At 40.8% G+C, this 27,818-nt stretch overlaps 1 protein-coding gene across 2 annotated transcripts in view; it reads left to right on the forward strand.

Annotated features, from left to right (window-relative positions):
• Nucleotides 1-4,001: 4,001 nt before the first annotated feature.
• The window catches only part of LOC104366885 (testis development related protein), a 28,902-nt gene continuing 5,085 nt past the window's right edge, over nt 4,002-27,818 (forward strand). Inside the window, exons 1-3 of one of the 2 annotated variants that reach the window (XM_033009898.2) lie at nt 4,002-4,322; nt 16,515-16,574; nt 27,290-27,393. In XM_033009898.2, coding sequence (XP_032865789.1) covers nt 4,200-4,322; nt 16,515-16,574; nt 27,290-27,393 — 287 coding nt within the window. In that variant the 5' untranslated portion in view covers nt 4,002-4,199. The remainder of the gene's footprint in view (nt 4,323-16,514; nt 16,575-27,289; nt 27,394-27,818) is intronic. The other variant, XM_033009899.2, reaches the window with a different exon arrangement.

The raw sequence follows: 27,818 nt of genomic DNA on the forward strand, positions 1-27,818 counted from the left end.
GAGCAAAAGAGTAAAGGAGAAACAAGTTTTTTAGAAGTGTAATGTTTTGCCAGGTCATGAAGTGGCTGCTAAAACCATGTTGTCTGGCTTTGCTTTCAAAAAAGCTCAGTCTGCCACAGTCAGAGAGAAAGGCTGCATTTTCTGTTACTTCCCTCAATTCTTTTTTCCCCTGCTCTGTTTTCACATGTCCTTTAAGGGAGACAGGATCAGCATTCAAAAGCAAAATCATAAAATTTTCCTCATAATGATATTTATAAAAATGTTCACAACATTTTAAATACCATGCAAGAAGTCTCTCAAACAGGATTTCACAGCCTTCCCCTGCATACAACTTCAGGAAACATGACAATGTGGTTGCTTAGAGGAAAAAACTTTGTATTTAAGTATTTTGTATTCTTTTTCATTCTAGCCAGTTCCAGTTTGTGGATGTCAGCTTCTTACTCTGGAAAAATCTTGATTAGAGGCATACATTTAATTTTAAAAGGAAATAATAAATTTCTAAGTGCAAAATCTGTAGAACGGATCAGCAGAAAACAGTATTCTTTTCAGAAGAACAAAAGACAGTGCTCAATCATGCCTTGAGGTCTTGAAGACAAATACAAAATCTGGATTGAAATTCTCACCTCTCTGAAGTCAACTGGACTGATTTTCAGTGACCGAAGTAAAGCTAAGATTTCATACCAAAGTCCAGAATCTTAAGAGAAAACCTAAGAAAAAAAATTTAAAACTTAATAAAACTAAAAAAAGACCAAAGGCATGTAGTTAGTTTTATTTGTGTGTACTGGGAATGCTGTGTGGATTTCTTCATGAGACTGAAACTGAACAGAATCATAAGTATTTGCAGGATTTAAGCCTAATGGTAGAGCTGGTGTTTCAGATAACCGTAACAAAAATAGCATAAGGAAAGCACTGTATTAAAACAGTAGGGTCATGTCGTGAATAATAATTTATTTGATCTTTTCAAGGGTCTAAATACAGAATTCAAATCAAATGAAATGGTTGTTTACTACTTAAAGCTACACAAATATGCATCAATGTAAATTAGAAACATTCAGCTCTGCCTACTGAATATTTTTGTTTATAAACTTGAAGAAGGAGAGGTTAAAGAACTAGTTATAAATTGACTTGGCCTTTTAGAGGAAACCCATGCTAAACCTGATCTGTCTTTAGTAACTGAGAATGTGTTTTGTCTCCTACCCTCTTCAGATTTGGTTAATATTAACACAATATGTGAAAGCGAATTCCATGCTTCACTTCTTAGTAGTTTCTAGTCTTGCAAGAGAAGGGATTGAAAATCAGATAAAGAAGATTCTGTTTGGGTACTTATTGTAAAACTAAAAGCTTTTCCAGTCCTTCAAACACTTGTGCATTTGCTTTATGCACATCAATATCATTTTGAGAAGTTCATTTTCAAGGCAGAGCACTAAAACTGCACTGGTATAAATTCCAAGATTTCAGGTTCAAGTGAAGTGACTGTGTCTTTTGTGCAGTTAGGTAATAAATTATAGTTAGCTACACGGCATTCCTAAGTCATTACAGAAATCCTTAGTACAAAAGCAAGATTATAGTTAAAACCATGATGCCTCTGAAGTTAGGTGTTATGGGTAAGGATGTTTTATGACAGAAAAAGTAGTGTTTTTTCACTGATTTGTACACCTTGACTCTGTGGGTGTTCATATGCCACTGATGGGAAGTTAAAGCAACTCCCCTACATACAGGCAGCATACAGAGCAACTGGCCCACCGGAGCCGGTGTTCCAGCCCTGGGGTGAGCCCTTTTCTGGCTAAGCAGGTAGGGGCACATTGTAGCTGAAAACACCCTCAGAAGCGCATTGCTGCTGCCTAATTGCTGCTGTTTGGCCCCTGAAGAAATCAAGCAGTCAAAGTAAGACTTGCAGCTCTTCTGTGAGGGATCCTCAAGGGTTATGACATTTCACTAGAGAAATCACAGTAACATTTAGCAAGCAGAACAACCAAAAATGGCTTTTTAGAATATTTTAATGGTTCTTTGGGCATCTGACCCAAAGTCACAGTTCAAAATAATGGATAAATCAATACCTGGGTGGGGATTTTTATAGAAAAGTATGGTAGCATGTCTGTCTGAAAACAAGAACTGTCAAAAATACCAGCTGGTATGTAGGGAGTTAAATATGGATCATTCAGCCATCAAAATGGGAGCTACTGGGGCTCACTGGACCCCAGCTGGAAACATGAGGCTGCAGGGCTCCATGGGATGAAGGAGGCAGGAAGGGGAAGGTGTGTGGTGCCGCCTTGGCCCAGGCTGCAGGGCACGGTTGTGGAGCCTGCCCTTCTGAAGTGCAGCACCCTGGATGATCTGTGGGGCAGAGGGGCTGGTGGGTACCCCGGCAGGTACATCGGTGATGTCCTGGGCTTGAGTGAGTGGTGGGGTTTTTTGGTAGCAGGGGAGGGGGCTATAGGGGTGGCCCCCTGTGAGAAGCTTCTCGAAGCTCCCCCAGCTCCAAGTCAGCTTCACCTCTGCTTGAAAACTGAGCCAATTGGCTGTGCCTCTGCGATAATGTATTTAAGAAGGGATCTGGGAGGAGGAGTCGAACTTGTGAGGAGGAGTTGCGGCAGCTGCGTGAACACCAAGGTCAATTGAGGAATGGAGAAGAAAAGTGTGGGAGCGGTGTCCCAGAGCAGGGACCCCCCTATATCCTGTGGTGAGATGGCAGGGCGGCCCCCACCACCACCCATGGAAGTCTGCAGTGGAGCAGATGCCAACATAGGGTCTATGGGGGAGCCCCTGCTGTTAAAGGTGACTGTACCCAAAGGAGGCTTGGATCCTTTGGGAAGAAGCAGCCCCCGCTGTTGTAGTTCAGCGCTGGGAAGATTGCAGCATGCGGGGGTGTCCCACGCCGGAGCAGCTCCGAAAACACTGTGACCCATGGGAGGGATTCAGGTCAAAGGAAGTTTGTGGAGGACTGTCTCCTGTGAGAGGGGGACCACGATGGAGCAGGGGAAAGAAATTCCAGCAGTTCTCCCCTGCCCAAGATTAAAGAAATGGCAGCACTGACTGCATTCCCCATTCCCTGCCTCTGTGCCACTGGGGGAAGAGATACCAGGAGCAGATCTAATCCCAGGGAGGGGTGGGGGGAAGGTGTTTTCAAGGTGTGGTAATGCTTTTCACTGTCATACACTGTTAAGCGGTGTTGTTACTGTCTGTATTAAATTTACATTCTTTTTTTTCTTCCCATAACGAGTCTGCCTTTTGCCCCTGACTGTAATGGGCGATTTATCGCTCCCTGTACCTCGAATCCTGAGCTTTTGCTTATTTTCCCCTTCTCATCACTGGGGGACGGGGGCGGTGAGCGGCTGCGTGGTGCGCAGTTGCCCTCCGAGCTCAGGCCACGACAGGCGGGTACGCCAGGACCCTCTGAGGTGCTGTCGGGCCGTTACCCGCAGCACCGCGCTCAGGCCCGACTCCACTCACAAGTGCCCCGCGTTGCCCTGACGGACATTTTAGGGTCACCGCTGCTTTGGTCAGCGCCACCCGCACCCTCCGCAGCACCCGCCGGCCGCTCTTCCGAGGGACCTGGGTGCGCCCTTGCGAGGACGCTGTGGGGGGTTTTTCGCCCCGCGGGGCGAAGCCGTGGGCGCTGCCCGGCGGCCGTGCGGGAGGGCCGACCCCCGCCTGAGGGCCCGGCCGGGCGGCCGCCGCTGTCAGAGCCGGTTGCCGTGGTGACGGGAACAACCCCCCCCCCCCCCCCCCGCCGCCGCTGCTCCGTGCCCCCGCCCCCGCAAACATGGCAGCGGCGGCGCGGCGGCTGCGGGCGGCGGCGGGAAGCGGCGGCAGGTGAGGAGCCGCAGAGCGGGGAAGGTGTCGTCCCCACGCCGCGCCCGCCTCGCCGCCGTCGCGGGCCGGGCCCTCCCCTCCCCGCACCCGGCTCCCTCAGCCGCCGGGCGGGGCCGGGGCCACCAGCAGGCCGGCGGGCGCGGCGCGGCGCGGCGCGGCTGCCGCGGGGGGCGGGCTCCCGCCACCGCCGGGCTGCGCTCCTCCCTCCCGCCCCGGGAGCGCCCGGCGGGGTGACAGCCCTGCCCTGCCCTGCCCTGCCCTGCCCTGCCCAGCCCAGCCCAGCCCAGCCGCCCCGGCCGGGGCTGCGGAGGCAGCTCCCGCTCCCGCCTCGGCCCCTCTGGCTGCCGGGACGAAGAGAGGCGGGAGCTGCCACCCCCGCGCCCGCCATGTGGAAGCTCAACAAGAGCAGCAAAGTTCTGCTGGACGACTCGCCCGAGGAGGAGGAGACGCGTCCCCGCGGCCCGCCGCCGGCCGCCGCCTGCGCCGCCGCCGCCTTCGCGGCCCCCCAGGTAGGAGCGCGGGGCCCGGGGAGGGGTCCCGAGGCTCGGCCCAGCGCCCTGCTCCCGCTCCCCTCCTCTCCGGCGGCATGAGTAATCACTTTCCTCGCCCCTGGATGTGCCGGCGGGCTCGCCGTGGTCGGGGGAGAGGGTGTTTGCGCGGGGCGTGCAAGTGTCGCCCGTTTTTTTTTGGGGTGCTGACTGGTCTGCCCTCCCCTGTTTTCTCCCAGCAGCCGGCCTCCGGCATTGTTGGGACTTGCTGTCCTTCATTCCGGCGGCTTCATATCGCGGGGCACTTTCCCTCCCAGCCCTGGGCCGGGGTCACTGCAACCCATCTGTTAAGCACAGCTCATTAAGCAGTGATTTGTAAGAACATAATATTAATTTGCGGATGTGTGCACGTTTGTGTAAAGCATTGACGTTTTGGCAGGATTGCTTATTCTATAGTTTCGATAATGGTAGTCGACTGTTGTTAAATAGCTGCAATCTTAGAAGCTTTCGTTGTTAAATGATGAGTTAAATACCTACAGCGACCTTTCCAAAGTACTGGTCGCCTAACAAACACAACCTGAAAGGAAGGGTATCGGTTGAGCATCAGGCAAAACAACTAAAAGAATCTTTGTTGACTTGCTTTCAAAAACTTGATAACAATTAGGCATCAGTCCAGCTCAGAAGCCTGTTACTGCTTCGTTGCTGAACTGATCTGTTGTGGCCACGGAGTATCTTGAGATGTTATAGGAGAGGTTGCAGGAGACCTGCATATCCAAAGCAAGCAGTTGCCCAGGGCTGCAAACTGATGAGGTTTGTATTCAAAAGAAGGTACAAAAACCCACCCAACTTCCTGCCCTATGGCTGTCTTGCCTACCTTGCTGGAAGGGCTGGAATGTATCTGCATAATCTACCTTCTGCTTGAGTTTCCGATTGCCAACATGTGTGGCTGCTGCTGAAAAGCAGCCTCTCCCAAATGTAGTAGTTATTCCCTCCATCTTCCAGTAGCCAAAATCACCAGTCTGCTCCCCAGTTCAGCCTTGCCTTGTTCTTTACCCTGCTCAGTGAACGGAAGAGACCTAAGCTCTTGCTACTTGTTTGACAGCAGCTGTGGAGATTCATATGGATGAATAGGATCTTCTCCTGTGGGAGAGGAAGATCATATACTTATTTTGGAGACTATCTTCAAGGGATGAGGGGGGACTGTGGGGTTGGAATCGACCTGAAGTATTTCCCACAACCTCTCATAACATCTCCCTCCTACAGTTCCTATCCTCAGGTGCTCGGAAGCTTCCACTGTTTTCACTAAACTGCTGGCTTGTACTATCCACAGCCCTCCTAGACTTGCTTAGCTCCAGAAACCCTCCTTGAACACCAAAGGTCACCGAAAGCTTCCAGTAAATCTCACTGACTATTCACAGCTTTTCTTCTCTACCACAAATGCTCCAAACCCCCTCTGAGGCTCCTGACCTTAGCCTCCCAGTCAGTAGATGATTCTTCAGACTTCTGTCTTAACAATTCTCCCAATCCTGTACTTCAGCAATAGAGGTTGGGGGTTTATATGTTTGTTTATTTGGTTTTTCTTTTTGTCCTCTTCGATTGGCTTTACTGTCCTGGGCTTCTGTTCCATTAATGGTCTCAAGTTGAAGATGGTGATTTCTGGTGCAAATGGTTTGCCATTTTCATAATTTTTAAAGAAAAATCCTTTCCAATTCCCACAGTGTCTATTACCAATGGCACTGGAATAAAAGATGCTTTTTTGGCATTGGAGGTGGCAGGGGAAAAATAAAGGCACTAATTGAAAAATTCTTGAAGATAAAGGATTCAGAAAAGTTAGCAAGGCTGTAGTGTAGCTTGGCACAGAAACTGGGGTGAAGACCACAAGCTACTAGTTGTTTTGCCCCTTAAAATCAAGAAGATTTGACAACTGGGGGGAAAAAACCCCACCTCCCCCCAAACATTTAAATGTAGTTATTTTAGAGTTTATGTACACTTTAAGGAGGGATAGACTGTATGGAAAACGATGATTAGCACTGGTTAACATTGTAATTCTCATGATCTATCAAAGGCAGCCTCTATAGGTACGGTATGTGTAGAACATGGCTTAGGTGTCAAGGAGAAAGTGTGAGGTAACAGAACATGCTTGTTCAGGTTGTTATAGCTGATATGGTTCAAGGGCCTTGCTTTTAGTCTTTGATGTTTTTGATGTATCATAAGAACCTGGTTTTGCTCCCAATAATACGATTGCAAGGGAGTGAAATGCAATAAAATGCAGGGGGATTTGGTAATGACCTGCACTTTGCTGCTTCTCTGTTCTGACCTGCATCACCCAAACCCCTGACTTTTGAGGACAGTAGCCGCTCCAGAGCCTGGAGGAGTTATGGGGCCAGTCCTCTTGGTACCTTAGCAGTGCATGAGAAAGTCCTGGTCTTCCTCAACCTCTACGCTGTTTAAGTTTTCACGGTACAGCCTGCTTAAACTGTGAATAAAGGAATACCTCATCAACAAGAAGACAATCCAGGACTTCCCTAATTCCCTGTCTTGAGGGCCAAAATCCAAATCATTTGTTTGAGTGCTTTTTAGTAAATGAAGAAAGCCCAGCATTAGACTTCATGCAGAAGTTTACTGTTAGATTTCATTTCCTTCTTTTCTGATATGTCATTTGGTAAAAGAGAAGGTGAACTGTAGTCATCCCATTCTGACTTTGATTTATGATATGTTGCTTTCCCCAACTGTCTTCTTGTCTTTATTTTCATTTTTAATGGGCAAGTGGGAGGAAAATACTTAAGCTTCTACAATTCATGCTATAAATAATGCTGAAACTTTTTATTTCAAGGGAAATAAATTGGTAGTCACATCTGTGTCATTAAAACCGACCAGGTTGAAAGTGTTCAGTGTAATGAAATGTTGGTGCTATATGTTGTTTCTTCAAAGCTGAGAAAAGTTAGTGAGGGAGTTCTCACTGGGCAACCTAATAATTAGGACATTGCAGTAGCAGACAGCAACAAAGAATTAGGTTACTATAAGTTAAAAAAAACCTCAAAACAAAACATAAAACTTTTGTTACTCTACAGAAAATTTAACCTTCCTATTTAGATATGGAAGCCTGAGCTTGGCTTAAACAATCAGGCATTTGAATTTGTAGTTTCATAGTTCTTAAATACAAAAACTTAGTTTGATCTAAAAAGAGAAGTTTTGACAGTTCTGGTTTTGTGGAATACAGAATGGTTTGATTTTGTTCCAGGGGAGAACAAAAACAAATTTTAGAACATGAAAATTGCAATGGGAGGGAATTGTCAGCCTCTGGCCACTTTTTAGCAGAAGTTTCTGCATACATTCAAGTACTTTGAATTGTTAACACTTATTTAAAATAGTAAGGTGTTTCCTGAGATAAGAAAGACAAGTAAATTTTGAAACAGTACTTGTATAAATAAATGTGTGCATTATTGTATATTTTTTTTAGACCAGACAGTTTCAGACTGAATCTTAGAAGTTAATTTATGCTTTGAAGCATAACTGTTTTTAATATATGCAATGAAGGTGCTTTATTGGCTAAAGTTACAATTAATACATGAAGGCAACTTGACACACATAAATAGCATACATGTATAAAATGAAATTAATGTGCTTTTGGTATGTGTCTCACAAAATATGCTAGAAATGTACAGTGATGCATGCCAAACTTGCATTCAGCCTGTAATATAGTCATTATGTTTCAAACTGTAGTTACATTTTTAGAAAGGCAAAAATGTTGGGTTTTGACTTCTGGAAGGCAATGTTTTGGCAGCTGTGCAAAGTTCTCCTTGTTTCAATCCTTCTATCATCTAATCAGTCCTCAGAGATGTCAATGCAGTGTTGATATCACATGTAACTGACGTAAAATGGCGCTCAACTTTAAAATACAGCTATATATTTGGTTGGTGGATGAGTGTCAGTCTGACCTATATTATCTTCTGCAACTTTATCTTTCATGTAAAAATATTTTAGATCCTTAGCCTTAATCCGTTTACCCCATTTTTTTTTGTTATGTTCAAAGAGAATATGTGCAAAAACATGTTTTATGATGAATTTTGTTTAGACTTGCTCACTGAATCTTTTAAAGTTGGCTATACAGAATTTTAGTTATCTATTTTAATGAAGATGTTTAAGTCTGGTACAATTTTAATACTGGCTTTCATCTTGGAATGAGTAGAACTCAGACAGGCCCTGCAGGAATGGGTGGGAGCTGAGCAGCGTTTCTTGTGTTCTACTAATAGGTTGAATAAGGGTATTTTTTAATTAAAAAAATAAAGCAGTCAGTGTTAATCCAGCTAATGCCTTTCCTTCACTTTCTGACCAATTCAGTATGTCTCAGGCTTTGCCTGCAGTACTCTTAGAATTCCTTCATGCCTTCTCCTCTTTGCTAGCCTGTTTTTTTCCTTTCATCAGAGTTGTTCTTGTGACATTTCAGTGACATTTCCCTGGCTCAAATCCATCACCTGTATTCTGTCATCATTCTTGAATATTAGATTGTGGGACTGACAGCAAAGACTTTCCCGAGCCCTTCCTTGGCCTGCCTGTCTTGCTTTTCCTCCTTCTTGTCACATTCATCTTTCGGCAGCTTCTTGAGTGGGTCCTGTTTCTTTCTCACAGTCTTCCTGGAGCTCTGCGGAGCTGATGGTATTTTTTGGGGCTTTAGACTTTCTCTTTTTTTAATCCCTTTCATTTCTGAGGTGCTTCATGTTCTGATTTATACTGTCGTCTTTACACAGTTGACCCGGATCAGATCTGCTTCTCACCTCTTACCCGATCTCTGTTGGTTTATTCTGACTGTTAGAAGTCCTGCAAAGCAGATATTGTCTGGTTGGTCTCCTACTGTATCCTACATCATCAGTATCTGTCTTTTACTTTTAGCCAAGCCTATAAGCTGAAGGTTGTCAGTGGCCTTTATCTATTGTGCGAAAGAGAATTTGTGTCCAATACTTTACTGCTGTTTTCTCTATAAAGTCCAGGTCTGCCTTTTTTTTTTTTTTTTCCAATTATTGTTATTTTTCTTTCTGTCTAGACAGATGAAATTCTTATGCAGACCCTCACTTCCCACCCTGATGATGATTACTTCCTCTGCAGCTTCTAATATCTACTCTGTTTCCCCATCCCCTAGTCCCTGCAAATCCCACTGCTGATATTAATGTTGTTGCTTATGGCATAAAGTTTAAGTCTTCCTCATCCTTGGTTTCCCTTTCTTCAGCTGGCCTCCTTTGTTTCAGGACATTTACATTCAAACCTCTGTCCTTGCTTTCAAGGTTTTTCTTAGTACATCCCCTTCCTCTCCCCCATTTGTCATTTTTATCACTTGTATCTTTCCTCAAGCCAGTTCTGCTTTATCGGCCCTGATTGCCTCAGTTTGCCAGCAGTCTCTTCTGTCTTTCTTCTCTCCAGCCTAATACAGAATTATCCCCTTTCACTGATTTACAAACCCACACCCCTTCTCCACCACGTCACTGCTTGAGATCCGCTTTCCCGAAGCTATCTGTTGTATCTTCATGGGGTTTTGCAAGGTTTCTGGAGCCATACTCTACTAGCAGTGCTGGCCTTAGTGCCATTAATATACAAACTGAAATACGTTGTTTTTCCAGAAACAATTATTTGTTTTAATCTATTTAATTCTTTACTGGAAAAATAGGTCTATATTTTTTTTTTCCTCGCTTTTATATAAACTATTTGATAGATTGCATGAGGACAGACATCACGTAAGTGGAGTTATTAGAAGTTACTGAACACTTTATGAGGTAGACCGTCTTTCAGTTCTGTCATCATCAGAGGTACGTTTCCAACAAGTTTCACTGCAGGTTCTTTGTGAGGAGCTCCAGGAGGGGTCTGTGTGAACACTGCAAGTGCTGATAAAAGCTGCATGTCAGAAGGAAGCAGTGCGTTTGCTGATGAACACTATAACCCAAAATAATGTGTTCAACCTGTTTTACGGAAACTATACTATGAGAATATTGCCATTACTCATGCAAGAGCTTTTTTTTTTTAAAGATACGTAATTTGTTTGCAAACACCATGAATGAATAAAAATTATATGTCAGCTCCTGTCTTTTGAATTAGCATCCGTTGATTTGTTTTCCGGATCAGAAAAAGGCAAATATGAACTTATAATATGGTTAAGTTGTTAAAAATAATTGACAGATTTTCAGTCAGAAATTTTATCAAAATTGAAAACTTCACCAGTATATTTGAATTGTTGCAGCAATTGAAGTAGAATTGATTATTTGACCTTCTTTGTTTCAGCTTTGACACTGATGGTATTTTGATCTTAATATAGTTGTTTCCATTTCTTTAAGCGTATTTGAAATATTATAAATTGGGCAAAACTAAATTCTTCATGAGCTGAACTTTAAAGATTAAACACCTTAGAAATATTTTTAATAACATTCTTCCAGAAATATTTCAGAGAAGCAAAGTCTGTAACCACTTACTACAGAGATGCACAATAATGTGAACAATTAATAGAATAACCTTGCATATTGATGTAAAAACAGAGAGCATAGGAATCTGGTGGTCTGATGTTTCTCTTTGTAATGCCAAGAAAATACAGGACTACAAAAGTATTCTTATATAAATACTTAAATTTTGAAATTAATCTTCTCCAGTTAATTTGGCCATTTATATCAATTGACAGTAAAAATATGGAAATAATTTAGATATTCTATTTTGAAATACAAAGGAATGTGAAGCAGTAACTGAAGTGGTTGAATGAAACATAGTTTGTGAAAACGCTAAACAAGTTCTTGACAGCTGTGGATGCTGAAGGAAAGAGCATCATCTTAATTTATTCAGTATTAATAATATTTTGAAAGGTGAAAGCATAGGAAAATTGTTTTTCATCTTCCAGTTGGTCTGGTGAATAATAGGTAGTTATGAAAGACTGGGGCCTAGAAGATGGAAGCGTTGTTAAATACATTGGATGGGTTGTCTGCTGTATCCGAAATAGTCATCTGGACTTTTTAAAGTCAGTGGAGTGAAATAAGTTCTAGAAATGGTCTGATGGATTATATTTTAGGAGAATGTTTCAAGATTAGTGTTGTCTACTAAATATATCCTGGGATGAAAGTATAATTCTTTAACATACTTAGATTTTTACATTTTCCTTTCCTTTATGGACAGTCTTTTCAGTTTTGCCAAAAACTGTCAGAAGAAACTTGTGGGACAGGAGTCACTGTCACTGTTGAGTTGCAGTGGCATCTAAAATGGTATATTGTCATAATACAGTTGTTTCTCAGTGTAGTGAGCACTCTGGAGTGGAAAAGCATTTTTTATAGAAGAGAAAAATGAGTTTAAAATACTGAATTACTCTGGAGCCTGAACAGACTTCAGGAATGCCTAGGTTAATATTTTTCATTGGTGATATTAATAGGAAATTTTCAATTTACACCACCTGCCCAGATGGCTAGGTTGGTTTCCTCACTTGCTTTAGGGACATACGAATGGAAGACTGAGATCCAGCAATCGATGAAATATGGACAAGACTAATGAAATGATCTTAATCTCAATCTAGGCTACCTCTGCCAAAAAGGAGCAGAGGCAATTCACAGTTCCGCATGGGAGTTATGTCTGCTGAACACATAGCCTCGTGTCCCAGAAGAAAGCTATGTAGGACTGAGTAATGCATCCTTTATTTGTTAAAATTGCAAACCTTGTTTTTCCTCAAAGGGCATGTTCAGTTTCGTGTGAGTGTTCAGGTACAGTTAGCTTTATTTTTCAGCTGTTTTAAAAGATTATGTTGAAAATAGCATAGTTGTTCCAGTGTCCATTTACATCTGAACACTGTTGCCTCAATTTCCTGACTCAGAAAGCATATATCCACACATTGAATTTTTCCAGGTGTATATTGTAGGTGCAGCAAAGAAAATGAGGCCCAGTACCACTGATCTGCTGCTTTCTTCTTACCCATGTTTGAGTGCATTTTGCATTGTTTTTGATTCAGTTCTAAAATTAATAAGCAGAGTGACTTTTGGATTAATAATCTGCTTTAGTATTGTTTGTTTCATTTGATGTTATAGCAAGATTCTACTCCAACCCAGGAAAACGCTTTATTTTGTTAGCTGTATTTTAAGATGGTGATCTGGCAGTGTGATCTCCTCTTCCGAATCTGTGCTGTTTCTGGTCAGGCTGTGTATATAAAGTTGTTCAACTGTTTGGTTTGTAATCAGTGTTTTGGGAATCTTTCCAACTTCAGAGGTTAACTTTGAGGTTTGTGATTTCCTGAGTGTTTTTTTTTTTTTTTTTTGATTTTTTTTTTTTTTTTTTTTTTAACCTTTCCCTCTCCTATCACTAAATGATTTGGTGGGGTTTGTGGAATGCTGGAAATTGTGTTAAATTCTACCCTGAAGTGTATCTCTTGAGGTGGTGTTTGTTTGGGGATTTTTTCCACTGAAGTTATACATTTGTGGTTCAAAATCTTAATTTGCATTTACATGCCTGATAACCTAGACTTCAAATTAAGCTCAGTCCTTGAAGATATGTGATGATAGGCAGAGGGGATGTAATAGGTCAATAGAAGGGTGAGAATTTGCACCAAAAGGACCTACTCTTTTAGTAATAGCTTGTTTACTCTTACATGTGCTTGGCTTTGACAGCTAGTGTGTACGATAGGAAGGTTCCACAATCCGGTAGAGAAAATCGATAATATACCATTTTATGTACTAGAGCAAAAGAAGGGCATGGAGAGCGAGATGATGCTATTATTTGCCTTAACTCTTTGATGTCCAGCATTCCTCATCTTGGCCTGAATTATGAAAGTGAATGATCTAAAGACACTAATTAATTACTTTACCACAAAGGAAGCTGAGGGAAGTAGATTACAATTTTGATCTCTGTACAAAAAGGTTTGTGTGATAGTTGAATTAATCCCTTGAGTACCTTATGGTTTGCAGTATGTCCAACAAAAGGGCACTTGTTTCCTTACGAAAACACACTGCGCATACCAACCTCCCCCTGCCAGAACTGGAAAGCTATTCAAATTGCTGATCAGCATTTCCCACTAGTGTTAGCATTAAGTCACCTATTAGTTACTAAATACTGTACTATGGTCCACATTTTTCTTTTAAATGGAAGTAAAAAAATGAATTGTTGTACCTGTAAACTGCCCAGATTAAAATACACTGAAATAATTTGTAAGTATTCAGTGTCAGCGTGTGTACACAGCATGATAAAGAAAGCTCATCTTCGCTTTTTACATGTAGCTGTACAGTAGATTGTCCCCTAAAGAAAATTTGAAAAACCAAGTCGTAGGCTCCCTGATCTCTGAACAGTAGCAAAAATAGACAATATGTATCAGAAGAGGGTGTACTGACATGTATCACTGGAAACCACAAACTTTTCTCTGGGTAACAAGTGAAGAAGGGTTGTATATGACCTCTTGTCTTTTCTGCACAGCTCTTCCCAGTGGTGGCACTGGCCCCTTTCCACCTGTCTTTTTTGTTTTGTTTTGTTTTAAATAATACACAACCCATCCCTCCCGCACAGTGCACAGGTCCCTCCCTGCAATGTGGGCCATGGCTGGCTCTGAACCCCGACACGTGCTCCTCCGTGCTCCCTTCCTGCCGTGGGGCGTAAGTGTGCTTCTCTCTGCTTTTCCTAGCAATGGATGTTCCTCAAAACATTTCAAAAATCTAGTCTCTTTGAGGCTGCTGAATTCAAACCTACTGGCTGTTTTCAGTCAAGAGTTTCTGTGAGCATGTGGGATGTATGGATGGACATCATAAGCACACCACAGGTGTCCAAGTCTCCTTTTCTCAGGCAGTGTATCTTAAAAGGATACTATGGATTTTTGATAGGTCGTTCACCCCCAAAAATGTATTTTAGGTATTGGATTTTCACCAGTTGCTTTCTTTAGGGTTTTGTATCTTTTAAGCTTTGCATGTTGTATCTTTTAACTTTGTGTTGCCTTCTTACAATCAGCCTCTGCTGCATGAGCATAGTTACTGGACAGTACTGTCTCATTCCTTATGAGGTAGCACCTCCTGTGTCCGTGAGCAGTAGCACTGTATTAATACAGAAGCACAGCCCTAGCTGTCATGCTTTTGAAGAAGCAAATACCCCTTTTGTCTACTATTTATTGTGAATAACATCTTCTATCAACAATGGTATTCACGTTTTGTTACACTGACTCCCTAGCCACATGAGGTGCTCATTGCATCTCGGTTTTCCCCTAAAAGCTTGCACTGTGAAAGTTGCTTTGCGCTCTTGCTTCCTTGTATTCTGGCTTGCTAGAAGCTGCACGCCTTCACACTTCCATCTTTTCTCTTCTCTGTAGTAGAGCATGAAGCCTGTTTTCGTATTTTTATTATCTTTCTTAAGGTATTTGGAGAGCTGGAAGAATTAAAATCAGATGTGTTATTTCTTTGGAAGGTACTAACAGTGTCTTGTTTGTTCTGGAGGCAGTATTGTTGGTTGTTGAAACTGATAGCTCTGCCAGATCTGGATGTCTGAGATAATTTCACCTCTTACCATACTTCCCCTTGAGGCTTTTCTAGTTCTTGCTACTTTTCTTTCTTTTTGATAAAAATTTGGGCAAATCTGATGAAATATTCTCTAGCTCATACTTTGTGTCCAAGCAGAGGTGTTAAGTCGAAGGCTTTGCAACCTCATCCAAAAGTTTGAGAGTTGAGATTGTTGAGGAGAATACAAGGAAACTTCTGAAACCGTATGTGTGTGGCATTTCTGTTTAAAACACTGGCAATGATTCTCTTAACAGGAAAGAAAGAGGGGAAAAAAAAGGGGTGGGGGGAAATAATTGAATTTCATTTTAGTGTACTGCACAGATCTTAACTTTGTCATTTTTGGTATCCCAACTACAATAATGTCCTCCTGTGTTAAAGACAGCTAACTGAAATCCGGAAGTTAAATAACTTTTTAAGATCCAGAGGAAGTAATATTCTCATTTTGGATGATAATAGGAGTTCCTGACTTTGTGTTCTGCCCCAACAAGTAAAGCTATCTATCTACAAACCACTCTGCTGCACATACAGTTATTACTGAATTACAGTGTGATGGTCTTCATACTGGTTCTAGAAATGTTCCTAATTCCATCCTTATCCCTTGTATAATATAAAATATTACCTATAATGTAAATGAAAACATGAATAGGCAAGTAAATATATTTTAAAATATTTATAAAAAACAACAAAAAAAGATGCATGGGATTTGAAGCTTCTCTCTCAAAATGAAGCTGATGCATCTGGGCCCTCACATGACTAGGAATACCTAACACAGCTCATGCTGACTTTCTCACTTCTCTCCGATGCTGTTAGCAAAGTGAAGGGAGGTCTTTGGTAATGCGTAGGAGCTGGGGTACTGTGTGTTTTGTGTGTCTTGGGATACGTGCGCATGGAGTTACCCTAAAACAAAAATAAAGCTTACGAGGCAAAGAGCATATCAACTCCTTAGCCTTTAGTTTAGTTGAAAAGGAAGTTGATAAATTTGATTTTTAAGCAATAAGTGGCTGACATAAGCAGAAAATGGACCAAAGTGAATACAGGGAATGCTGTGAAACTGCCACTTCAGAGATGCTTTCCAGAAACCATTCTGATGTAATTTTGTTTTTTCTTGGAATTGGAGTTAAATAATTTAAATTATAGGTAGCTGTTGTTTTGTACTTGGGGACTGTTTGTATTTGGAATTATACATAGAGCAAAACCAAAGTAACATATTTTCATTAAAACACAGACTGGAAAAAGTTAAAATTACATTATTCCTGCACGCTGTGCCCCACTTCCTATATCTATCTTCGGTCTATAAAGTACTCCTGACACTGATCTTACTTGTCCTGTTTTGAAGAGAACATTGATAGCAACAGGATGGCCTGAGCATACTGAGAAAATCAGTGTAAATGCAAAAAATACAGATAAAATGATTAAGATTCAAATTAAATTTTTAATTTTAATTGTACTAAAATTATCATGACACAAGGGTTTTCTTGATCTCTCTTTGGGGTGTGGGGTTTTTGGTTTTGTAAGGGTTTGATTTTTTTTCATCAGTCTAAGTGCAGTTTTGTTCACATTTCTTATTTTAGTACTGGTGTTTGCTTAGTTTTGCATTGTGATCGTATATCATCAATTTTCTTTTATGATGGGCTGACTAGAACAAAAGCATTTATGAATACTCTAAAATGTGTCGCTAATTGTCAAACCAAAACTGACTATGGGCCTTTTTTATCTTTATCCTTTTTTTGAGAATAAAGACCAGTTTCTTCATGATGAAGTTTCATCTTCAGTGTCACAACTTGCAACAAAGGTAAATACCCGTTCTTTGGAAGTGTAATGTTTTCTATCATATATATTGCAGTCAATGTATGGTAGGAAGTTACTTGTTTTTCATGTGCAGCCTTATTAAGGAGGATATTTATATACTTTATTGATGGTAATTACTTATGATCCTTGGTCATGAGGTTTTCAAGAAAGTGATAGTAGCAGTGCAGTATTAGTTAAAAAGATGCCTTACTTCCTTTTGTTAATGAGGAGGGGAAGGTATCTTAATTTTTTTTTCTTCCACATGATAGATATTAAAACATATAATGAAAATAAGAAGCTACAGGAATAACTGAAGTGAAGTCTAAGCAAACACCAAATTCTAGCTGTAACTGGAAATGAAAACATGAAAAGTAGAAGGGTTTTGTGTTATTTACTCCATTATATGTAGCTCAACTGGCTCTCTGACCACAGGAGGTTAAGGACTTTATCTCATATCTCTTTCAGAAAAGAAAAGTAGGCATACAAGTTACTTTTTTTCTTTTTAACCTTGATATGGGTCCAAGAATCTTTTTTTAATGTTCTTAAAATACATTAGTAGAAGATGAAGGAACTGGAAGTTGTTATGATATTCTCAAGCTTGTTTTGTAATTCCATAGGTATAGAGAAAAGCATTTAAAAATAGGTTCATTAGTGTAATAGGACACTTTATATTAATATGTATAAACTGAACATCTGTCTCTGTTACTTTTTTGTTCTACTTCAGATGCAGCGTGATTTTCACTGAAAATAGAAATCAGATTGTGCTATACCTTTTTCTACTTTTTATAAGAAATGTATTCTTTTTAATAAAAACATAAATTACTGCTTTTTTAATTCCAGATGATGAATGTTTAGGAAAAGACTCTTTAAATGACTCTTTAAATCATTTTATTTTATATTGAGACTTTTTTGCCCCTTAGTCATTCAGGAAGGCTTGATAAGTGTGTGTGTTTTGACTTAAAGTCACCAAGCAAACCACTGAGCTGCAGTATTTTTGTGTTTTAAAGTAAAACCCTGTTGTCTTAAAAATGTATTCACAAGAAAGCACCTTATTCTTCTCATCTTCTCTTTCTTTATTGTTGTTTCTGAAAGCACTTCTGTATTTTAAGACCGTGCACTTTAGACTGTGCTTTTGCCAAGAACCGTTGGACCAGATGATTCTTGAGGTCCCTTCCAACCTGGTATTCTGTGATTTTATGATTTTATTTGGTTGTTCTGTCATCTTAGAAGCTGTCAAGTACAATGATATTCCAGAAGTTCCAAAATCTTTAATATGTTAATAAAAGACTGATGAATTATATGTATGGCCTTTTCAAGTATATACTTGTCATGAGTAAAACAATCTCAATGTTGAAGTCGTACAGTGAAGAACAATGAAGTTCTTGAAGAAAAGGACAGTGGATGAAAGATATGTCTGCCCTTTAGGGACAAGCCTTCATGGTCTCTTCAGCCTGAGTTTTAAGACAGTCCTGATGCCCATGTGCAGAGGAAAGCCTTTGAGCTAGGTTTGAAGGTACAAAAGTGGGAACTAGTCCTGATGGCTGGAGGTGAAGGTTGGAAAATGGTCTTAGTTACTGCTCGTGCAGGAAGCTGCCCACTTAGCAGTGAGGACAGGCTAACTACAGTGCTGAATTTTTCTAGTTCCCTCTTCACAGATCTCCTGAAAGGCAGGTAGGTGTAGCTGGTTAAAAAGCCTCGTGACATCTCAAAGTGGGGAACTGTGAACCCTTTAGTAGTGCTCTGAGAAATGCAGAAATGTGGAACCCATGTTCACACTGCGCCTGGCCCTTCTGCTTCTGAAAAGCTTATCCTGAGGGTCTCGCCTGTGTGCTGAGTGTCTGAATTAAAAGTACAGCGGAGACTTCATCTACAGTTGTTGTTAGGCCAGCTTTTGAAAAAATACAAAGAGTTTTGAGAAATAATTTTAATAATGAAATTGGAGATGTTGAGACATTCTGGTAGGGCCAAATCCTGTCATTTCAGCTCATGTGCATCACCAAATAAGGAGTAGGTAACTCTTGTTCTGCACAACAGCAGTTGGTTGAGTTGAGAAATCTACCCCCCCACTCCCCTCATGTTTTGATATCTGGAAGACAAATTGGGAGGGGGGTTGTTTTTTCACTTTTTGTTATTTGAGTTCTTGTAGGTTATGAATAGGTTTCCTATAATGTGGGAACAACACTTCTTTAATTAAAGCTGATTGGCATTTCTTGATTATAAAACACTTAGTTGCAACTTTACAGAACTGTAAGGTACTTGTATGGAAAATTCCATCTCTAGCTTTTTATTTTAGGTTAATTTTTTTCAGGGGGAGGGAGGAGGGAAGCTGTAGAACACACAATTGCTTTTTCTTAGTCAAGGTTGAGAGGAAAATCCGTTCTTTTTGTTTAGAAAAAAATTTTGCACATATTTTGTGGAGTGCCTCTACTTTGCTGGAGAGTTTTGATTCACCTGTTGTCAATCTTCTGTGAAAATACTTCTGAAGGTCTGCTAAAACATGGCCAAAATATAAATTTCTGGAAATCTCATTTCAAACATGCTGAGCAGTGACTTTTTAGGGATTAGCTGCTTAACTACACAATGGCATTGAACATGCTGATTTTCACTGCAGGTATACAGCAAGAATCCCCTGTAATTGCTCTTTTTGGTTGCTAAGACTCTTGTCATGTGGCTTCTTGTACCCCACAGAGAGTGACTTGTGTGTTCCAGAGTCCTGCTTGCCAGGCAGTTGGGAAGTAGAAAAGTGTAACTGGAATATATTGAAAGTACTGGTACACATTCATAAAGCAATACCATTTTAGAGTCAGGGTAGTAGTTGAACATACTTGAATCTCTTTCTTTGAAATGTAAAACTGTTTCACTTGTACCTCTAACGTAGTGTCCCAAATCCTTGCTATTTTCCTTTGGCTTGACTGAATTCTGTGCTGTTTTCTCCTCCAATAATATGATGATAATGTATATTAGCCCCATCCACCTGATGGATGGATTTAACTGTTTTCAGGTAAACTTACACATAGCCTTCCTCTTTAGTATATCCTTATCTATAGCTATATACTTTTTTTTTTTTTAACGTAATGTACTTTTAAAATTTGGTTTTAGGACTGATCTACTTCTTTAATTTATACCCAACTGTTAGTATTCCTGGTTTGTTGCCTTTTAGCCTAATTTTTCATGAACCTTCTTGACTTCTAGTAGAATTCTAATGATGAACTATGTACCTTTGACAGTAAAATTAACTGAAAAGTCTTCTTAGTGATGCTTTACTGTTTCCCAGTAGACTCTTCAATTGTTCATTTATTACTCATTGCCTGTTCACCCCTTATGGGAAGCTGAGAGTCATGTAAGTCATCAGAATTTGTTGATGTGATGAAAAATGATAAACCGAGAGTCATTTTTGGTAATAATACCTCTCCTCTAAATTTTGTACGAGACTTCCAATTTGAGAGCAGCTGTTCCTTTCTGGGGCACTTTATAAACTTAACTGTCAGTAGGCATTTGTTCCTTGTTTTATCTAATGAAAGAAATGAAAATTGTAGTCAACAGATACAATTTATGTACAGTTGATTCACTTGAATCAATACAGGTAACAAAGCAGAAAACTCTTACTATAAAGGTTGAGTTTACAGAGTGAAGCTTAGTGGGTGAGTTTGGGGAGGTCATGCTCTATGTACAAAGCTGTATGTGTGGAAGAAAGAGGATAGATGACTGCAACTTTCAGAGGGTGCTTGAGCTGATATGGTAGCTGCTGCTACAGAAAAGATGCTGTTGCCCCTAACTCCCACATTCTTTGGTGGGTGACATCTTTTAATGAGCTGATCCTTATCACTAATCCAAAAGAATGCAAAAAAATAAATGAGTTAGATTTCTGCTGGCTTAGTGAGTTGATCTGGTTTTCCACAGCATCACACAGGTACAAAACCACAGTGTAAGGAAGGCAGTATTAATGCAAGCAGGCAGTGAACTGGGTTGACCCTTTTCAGCAATGGTGTCTGGTAAACTAGATCTGCCACCTTGTGAGACTTCTCTCTGGGAATCTGCCTGACAGATGGGCATTGATACTGAAGCATCAGCAGAGCAGAGGGGAAAGGAGCAAGGCAGAGAGACAGCAGACAGTTTGACTAGGAATACAGACTGCATCATTCCCAGTTTCAGAAGGTGCACTAATTAAATGGCAACTTTCTCATGCTGGAGAAAGAGTGCTTCATCAACTGGAACTTCCTCTACTGAAGGGGAAGAATCTGTGCTCTGGGCTTGAGCTTTTTAGCTGCCTGTTGGAACAGATGTTTATGATAGCTTTTCAGTAGTCTGCCCGGTTGATGAATTAATAGGTATGTGTAATTTCCCTTCTGATCCTTTTACGGGATTGCACAGGGCATTGTGCTGCACAGATTTTCACAGTCTGAAATGGAAGATATGGGAGAAACTATTAGTGGCTGTTCTGATAGACATACTCTATCCTCTCACAGTCAAACTGGTATGAGAACAGTCTGTAATCCTACTTCACAGAACAGTGAAATGGCATCTTGAGAAGTTTCTGCTTTGTTTCTCATTGGCATTTTTGAAAAATAGTAGACAACAGCATCCAACCTGGTGCTGTAAAAGTTCTGACTTTCTAACATCTGATGTTACAATTCTAGTCCTTCTTAATAGTGCTCTTTTCTTAGAAGTGCCTTATAGGCGTTTCACTTTTTTTTTTTTTTTTTTCTCTTAATTTTTTATTTTTAACCTGGGGTTGTACACCTGGTTCTATTCTAGTGTTATCAGTCAGCTTTGATTTTTGAAAGGTCACCTCCTCCAAGCACCAGAATGGCCCAACCCATCAAGCAGAGAAAGAAGCAAAGGTGACATGACGTCTGTCTGCATGAACAAGATGTTCCTGAGAAACCTCAAACATAAAAAGGAAGCATACAGGAGTTGGAAGCAGGGTCAAGTGGCCTGGGGGGAATATAGAGACACTCTTTGAGCATGCAGGGATGGGGTTAGGAAAGATGAAGCCCACACAGAGTTAAATCTGGTGAGGAAAATGAAGAGCAACAAAAAAGGTTTTTGTGTGTATACCAGCATCAGGGAGGGTGTCAAGAAGATGGGGTCTGGCTCTTCTCAGTACGGCTCAGTGAATCAGCCAGAGGCAATGGGCACAAACTGAACTAGAAAGAAAGTAAGAAAAAATGTTTTCACCATGAGGGCAGTCAAGCCCTGGAACAAGGTGCCCAGAGAGGTTGTGGATTCTCCAGCTATGGAAGGTAATCAAAACCCAGCTGTACGTGATCCTTGTCAGTCTGCTCAAGCTGACCCTGCTTTGAGCAGTGTGGTTGGACTAGATGGTGTTTAGAGGTCCCTTCCAGCTGTAAAGTGTCTGTGATTCTGTGAACTTTGGATGTTGAATTATTTCTTTTTCCACTGACACATGGAAAAATACTTTAAAGGTTTGAGAATATAAGCTAGTAAGTTATGTATATAAACTTCTGAAAATTTTAGGAGTAGTACTTTTGAGTTTTGTGTAGATGGTTACATCATAAAAATTAAATACAGAACCAAATGGCCTGATGTTTTATGACCGTATCAGTACTGTATTTTCATATGTTGCGTAACTTTAATCTTTTTACATGAGTCTCTAGTGCAGTGAGGAGTCAGCTTACTAGGGTGTCATCTCTTCTTTGCTTATTGACCTTCCTGTGACATCCATTGCAAGGAAGCTAATTGTTCTGGGATCTCGGGTCTTTCTCCATGTGCTCCATAAGAATGTGAGAAATTCCCAGCTGATTCAGAGACAGGCCCATCTAGTCTGGCAGTTTGTCTTTGCGGCAACAGGAGATGCTGTTCAGGGAGAGCATAGCTTGGCCAGTTTCTAGAGCCTCTGCCCCTAACATCAAGAATCATTGTTTTGAGATATTAGAGGATGCATCCCTCTAAATAGAGGGTATCCAATTATGGATCTGCTGTCTGAGTTTGTCTAATCCTTTTTGTGATGGTTCCCAGCATTTTTTGGCTTTGCAGCTGCTATGTGATAAACTGATGGTTTCAGAGAATGGTGACTTCAGGGTCTCTTTCCTGAGCTGTACCTACCAGCAAATACAGTCGTAACTGTTCCAGCTGCACTGGTGGTGGTGCTTGTCTGTAGGTTAAAAGACTTTAAAGAACACTGAAAAGAAATACAAAAATGCAGCAGGCTGTTTTGAGGGAATTTTTTTAGTACATGACAGAGTTACATGACAACCATAGTCAAGAAGATTGTTGTCTTCAACAGTTCAGTAGTTAGAAGAAAGCTTCTGGAAGTGTGAAATAAGTATTTGACCTCCTCCTTTGCTGAGGTTTATATTCTTAATTATGGTACCACTGAGAGGACTATGAAGAGTGAGCTGTTCACTCCTTTTTAGTTGAGTGAAAAGATGCTTCAGAAGATCAGTGCTGGTTCAGGCATGTGTAGAAGAGGAGGCTTAAGCATGGTAGGCAAAGGTTCTAATTTTACTCTTGCACTTGCAGGGTTTCTTTCAGTCTAGTCCATTTAATATGTGGTAGGCTTTGTGCAATGAGTTTTATCCCATACTAGCAAAATATGGTCTACTTCGACACTGATGCTCTTATGTAGATTATCCTGGCATGTTTCCTTTGGAAATCCCAAATAAGTAAGTGATGGAAGTGTGTCTTAAAGGTTCAGTGTACGTTTCCCCTGAGAACTAACTGAGAGGAGAATAAATCAGAATCTGCTACATGGTTATTACCCTTGTATGTACCTGCCAAATGCCATAGATTCATTGTGGGAGTACTTGTGCCATTCCTTCAATATTTTCATAAACAATGTGTACATAGGTACAGATTTACATACAGGTAGAAAGAGTGCAGAGTTTGTAAATTTTTAGCTGGAGACCTGCATACGCTCACTGCTTGACGTTGAATAGACCTTCTCTAATCATTATTCTTAAAGGTATCTGTAAATCAGAATTGGGCTTAATGAAATTAAATTTAAAAATACCTAAAGTTAAAAATATGGGAAGATTGTGGCTAGATATAAACAGGATTTTATTATGAAATTATTTTGGGCTGTTTTGTTTTGATTGGGGTTTTTTTATGTCTGGAGGATTGCCTGGGTATCGAAAACAATGCAGCAAAGGTTGGAGTTGTATTGGTGAAGTATGAATGATGTTCTAGATTAAAAGAAGGTGTATGGGTAGGCATATCCTTTTTTACATTGAATGTGTATGTATAAATGTTTATTTCAAAATAGTCCTTCATCAATGCTGTTCTTTAAAGGCACATATAATTTAAGATGCTTCTCTGTGAAATTGCTATCTGAAAGGCTGTAACAAGGTCTTTTTTTTTTTTTTAAATCTGCAGATATATTATGTGGCAATGGCTTGATGAAACATTGTTACTGAAGAAAGGCACGCATATATGTAAACTAGATCACTGAGGTATATTTGAGTGGTTTTCCAGTTTAAAGGCCCAAAGGATTAAGTCAGTAAGAACTGTTACGTGCTGCTTTTAGCTGTGGGTTTGCCTATGGTAGCAAAGCTTCCTTCCCCAAAAGGACAGAAATAGTAGAGTTTGAGTAAGACGACAGAAGATGAAGGATTTTTTTAACTTACAAAAAGCTAAGTGCTTTCTAGAGTTTTTATCTTTTTTTGTTTGTTTGTTTTTTGTTTTCCCCTTCCCTTTCTCCCCCCCCCCCCCCCCCCCCCCCCTTCTTTCTTTAATCAGACCGCTTTCTTCAGCAGGTAGCTTCTTGGGAGGTTCTTCCTTTTTTTTGGAAGTTTTTTGTGGATGAAGTACTTTACAGTGAGAGGAAACCAAATCAGAGTAACAAATCCTCATGTTAAACTTGTTACAGAATTTAACTGAGCAGCAGAAACAGCTAATAGGATTAGGTCTTTATAAACTAAAATTGAGGGTTTAGACCATTATTTACACCACAGAAGCATTAAATGTTGAGGACTGCTTGGAGAGGCTGACAGTTTAAACACAAGGATTTTGTATAGCACCGTATCTGTTTTAGCAGCTTATCTGGTTTTGTTTTGTATGAGATGAGTATAGTGAGTCTGCCACAGTATTGTGGCCTTCGTGATTCGTCTAAGGAATGCTGCCCAGGGAAGCCCAGTGTATCAAAGGATGCACAGCTCCACATCCTTGCTGCTGTAGTGCCAAATTCCTTAGATAAGCCTCAAAGGAAACTATACATTTGGGCCAAAAGCACTGATAAGGTAAAGGCTGGACAATTACTGGAGTAGTAAAGGTGGTAGGGGGGAGCATGACCACCTCGTCTCTCATGGAAATGAGTTGGTGGAGTACTTGCCTCTCTTTGTCTGCTGTGCTAATAAGCTGATAAGATGAACTTAAAAGGTGACAGAAAACTTTGCTATGTGTGCACCCACCACCCAAGATAATCAGACCCGAGACAGTGTTGCAACTTGGAGTGGTGAACCAGACTTTCTGCCCTTTCTTTTTCTTTTATTTCCTTTCTTATAGATTTATCAATAAGAGACTACATTGCTTACTATCCTTTTCTGAATTTAAGTTGTTTCTACATCAAGTGAAATATTTTAACTGGTCATTTGGTGTCGTGTCACCTTAATTTAACCTGGGATACAAAGTTGAAGTTAGCTGTCTATATATTTTTATCATAGAGAATGCATGTGTTTAAATTAAACATGGGGTTTGCTTATTATAATCTATACTCACTGTATTCTCATAGCAGAAAAAAAATATATATAGAAAACATTACTTTTCTTGTGAAGCCATGAGGAATGCAGTGGTTTATGGTAAGATTAAGCGTGAGTTTAGGAAGAGGTGGGCAGAGCAGTTGTGGAGGCCTGGGTTGTGGTGAACCTGGCTCTTGTGTACCTCATCTGTCCATAGCCCGTGAGCGAGAGCTGGAAATTGCTCTGGGCTTGCTCAGCCTTCCCTTTTCAGAGTTCTCCAGATCTTTGCCCAATCTATGTATGTATCTAATCAAGGTGAAACTGAGTCTAGGTTAGACCTTCCTTCTGATCTTAAAATGGACCTGCTGTGTCTCTGAGTTGGAGTGGCTGAGGTGGTTCAGTTGTGAGTAGGGAAGGTGGGTGAGAAGTAAAGTTGTAGGACATAGTGAAACGGGAAAACAAGAGATGGAAATACTCTGTGACGAACGTGCAATAATAAAGGTGCTGGTTTACTCCCATAAATGGTAGAGGTTGTGGTTTTTCTGAAAGGTGAGGAGGTGGCATTACTGGAATTTTTCTGTCCTGTGTTTGCACTTAATTCATAGGTGATGTTTCCCATGTTTTAAGGCCTATGTGGACGTACCACTTATAAACTGTAATCAGTTAAAACCTAAACGTCAAATTGGTACTAATTTGCACTGATGAGTTCTGCAAAAAGGATGAAACATAATAATAGGTGATGAATTAGCCTTAGCTCGTTGACAACTGTAATTTTGCTTTGTTTATTATACTTCATAATTTATTGTTGTATTTATTAATGTAATCAAGTAACACTCATAGACTGTCTCTCTGCCATTCTTACTAGACCCCGTTAGAAAGAGCAGTAACTTCCATATTACGTGCTCAGCACACACGCATGCATTTCTGTTAGAGTCCGTAACCATGCTATCAAAATAAAAACAAACAATACCAATTTTTTTGCTTCGGGGGAGAAGGTATCAAACCTTTAAAAATGTTGAAAAAATAACTTAAGCTACATGTTTAATAGTCGCAGTGACTTTAGAGAGCAGACTGTAGTGCACCAGTGCCACGTGTTACATTTCACTGGTCAGCCAGTGCTCTTACCTTTTTTTTTTTTTTTTTGCTTGGAGGGCCAGAAGTAGTTTTGGTGAGTTAAAATTAGGAACAGTGAGTGCAAAGCAGGTTAAATCTTAAGAGTTTTGTAATTCAGCTGGCTGTCCTGTCTACTGTGGCCTGTTTAGCAATGACTTTGATTTCTGTCTACTGAAGCCCCTTGGACTGTTTCCTGAGGTGCCTGGATTGCCTCCTTACTGCGAGACACTAAAACGGAGCCAGCAGCTCCTGCCCGGCGAAGAGCATCGAAGAGCTCAGCTGTACCCACTGCCATCACTTGCCAGCCTCTGCAAACCGGCAAGGTTTTGTTCCCTGTGCTCAGCAGGGAAGAGCTCTCGCTGCCGGAACCCAACCTGCTCTTCCCCAGACGGCGGCCACCCCTCCGCAGCGGGCTGTACGGAGCCGCCGCGCTCCCAGCTGCACAGCACCCCGGGCGTGGGGCTTTTGCTGCCTGTCAGCCACCCAGAGTCAGCGCTGGCAGCCACACTCCAGGCTTGTGTTATAAATTGAGACCACAATGGATCATAATCCAATTATAATTTTATTAATTATAGCAAGTAGAATATGAGCAAAGACAGCGCTGGACGGCAGGGGAGTCTGCGCTCCGCCAACTGCCGTACTGATCAGTTCAAACAGTTCCTTTTTATACATTTTTACATCCGTGGTTGTTTTTGATCAGTACCCCTTCTGCTTGCACAAGTATCTGGTTTGTGTAAGCAATTGCTGTTATCTTATCTCACGCAGTCATCTTGTCTCACAGGTTATCTTGTCTCACACAAGCAGGTGTCTGGCAGCTATTTGCATAAGCAGTTTTTTTTTTTGTCTTTTGCCGCCTAACCTTTACATTGAGCTTAACATAAATTTCAATAAACAATACCCTTAGTTCATAGTTTCTTACACTTGCAAGTCTGTCATTCACATTGATGAGGATGTTTCCTTCTCTGTGTAGGTTCAAGGTGCGAGTTTCCGGGGTTGGAAGGAAGTGACGTCTATGTTCAATAAAGACGATGAACAGCAACTGCTAGCGGGATGCAAGTCTCCAAAATCCAAAGGGTGAGTAAAGCCAGCTGGTCTCTCTGCTATTAAAGTACATAAACTGAAAATAGCAGTGAAAGCAGACGCTGAGAAGAAGTAGTGCTCAACTTGCGGTTAAATTGCAGAGAAACATCTATGTGCATTTCAAAATTATGTGTATGTTAAGCTTACAATGAATAAGGCATGCTGTATTAGGAAAGGATGGATATTGTTGATAACCTTTTTTAGTTCTGTCTGGAAGAAAAGGGAATAGGTGCATAATAATTCTTTACTGGATTAAAGGTTTCTGAATAAAAGGGTCATTTCCCTCCTCCCCCTTTCCTTTTAGGGATTAATTATGGTTGAGTTTACAAATTCCTTCTTTCACATGCTTTACTTTCTCTTTTGAAATCTTCTCTACACCTAAAAAGGTTAAGTGGAGTAGCTATAACAGGATCTTCAAA

The sequence above is a fragment of the Tyto alba genome, unplaced genomic scaffold (assembly GCF_018691265.1).
Source record: "Tyto alba isolate M040663 unplaced genomic scaffold, T.alba_DEE_v4.0 Super-Scaffold_40, whole genome shotgun sequence".
In the NCBI taxonomy this organism is placed as follows: Eukaryota; Metazoa; Chordata; class Aves; order Strigiformes; family Tytonidae; genus Tyto; species Tyto alba.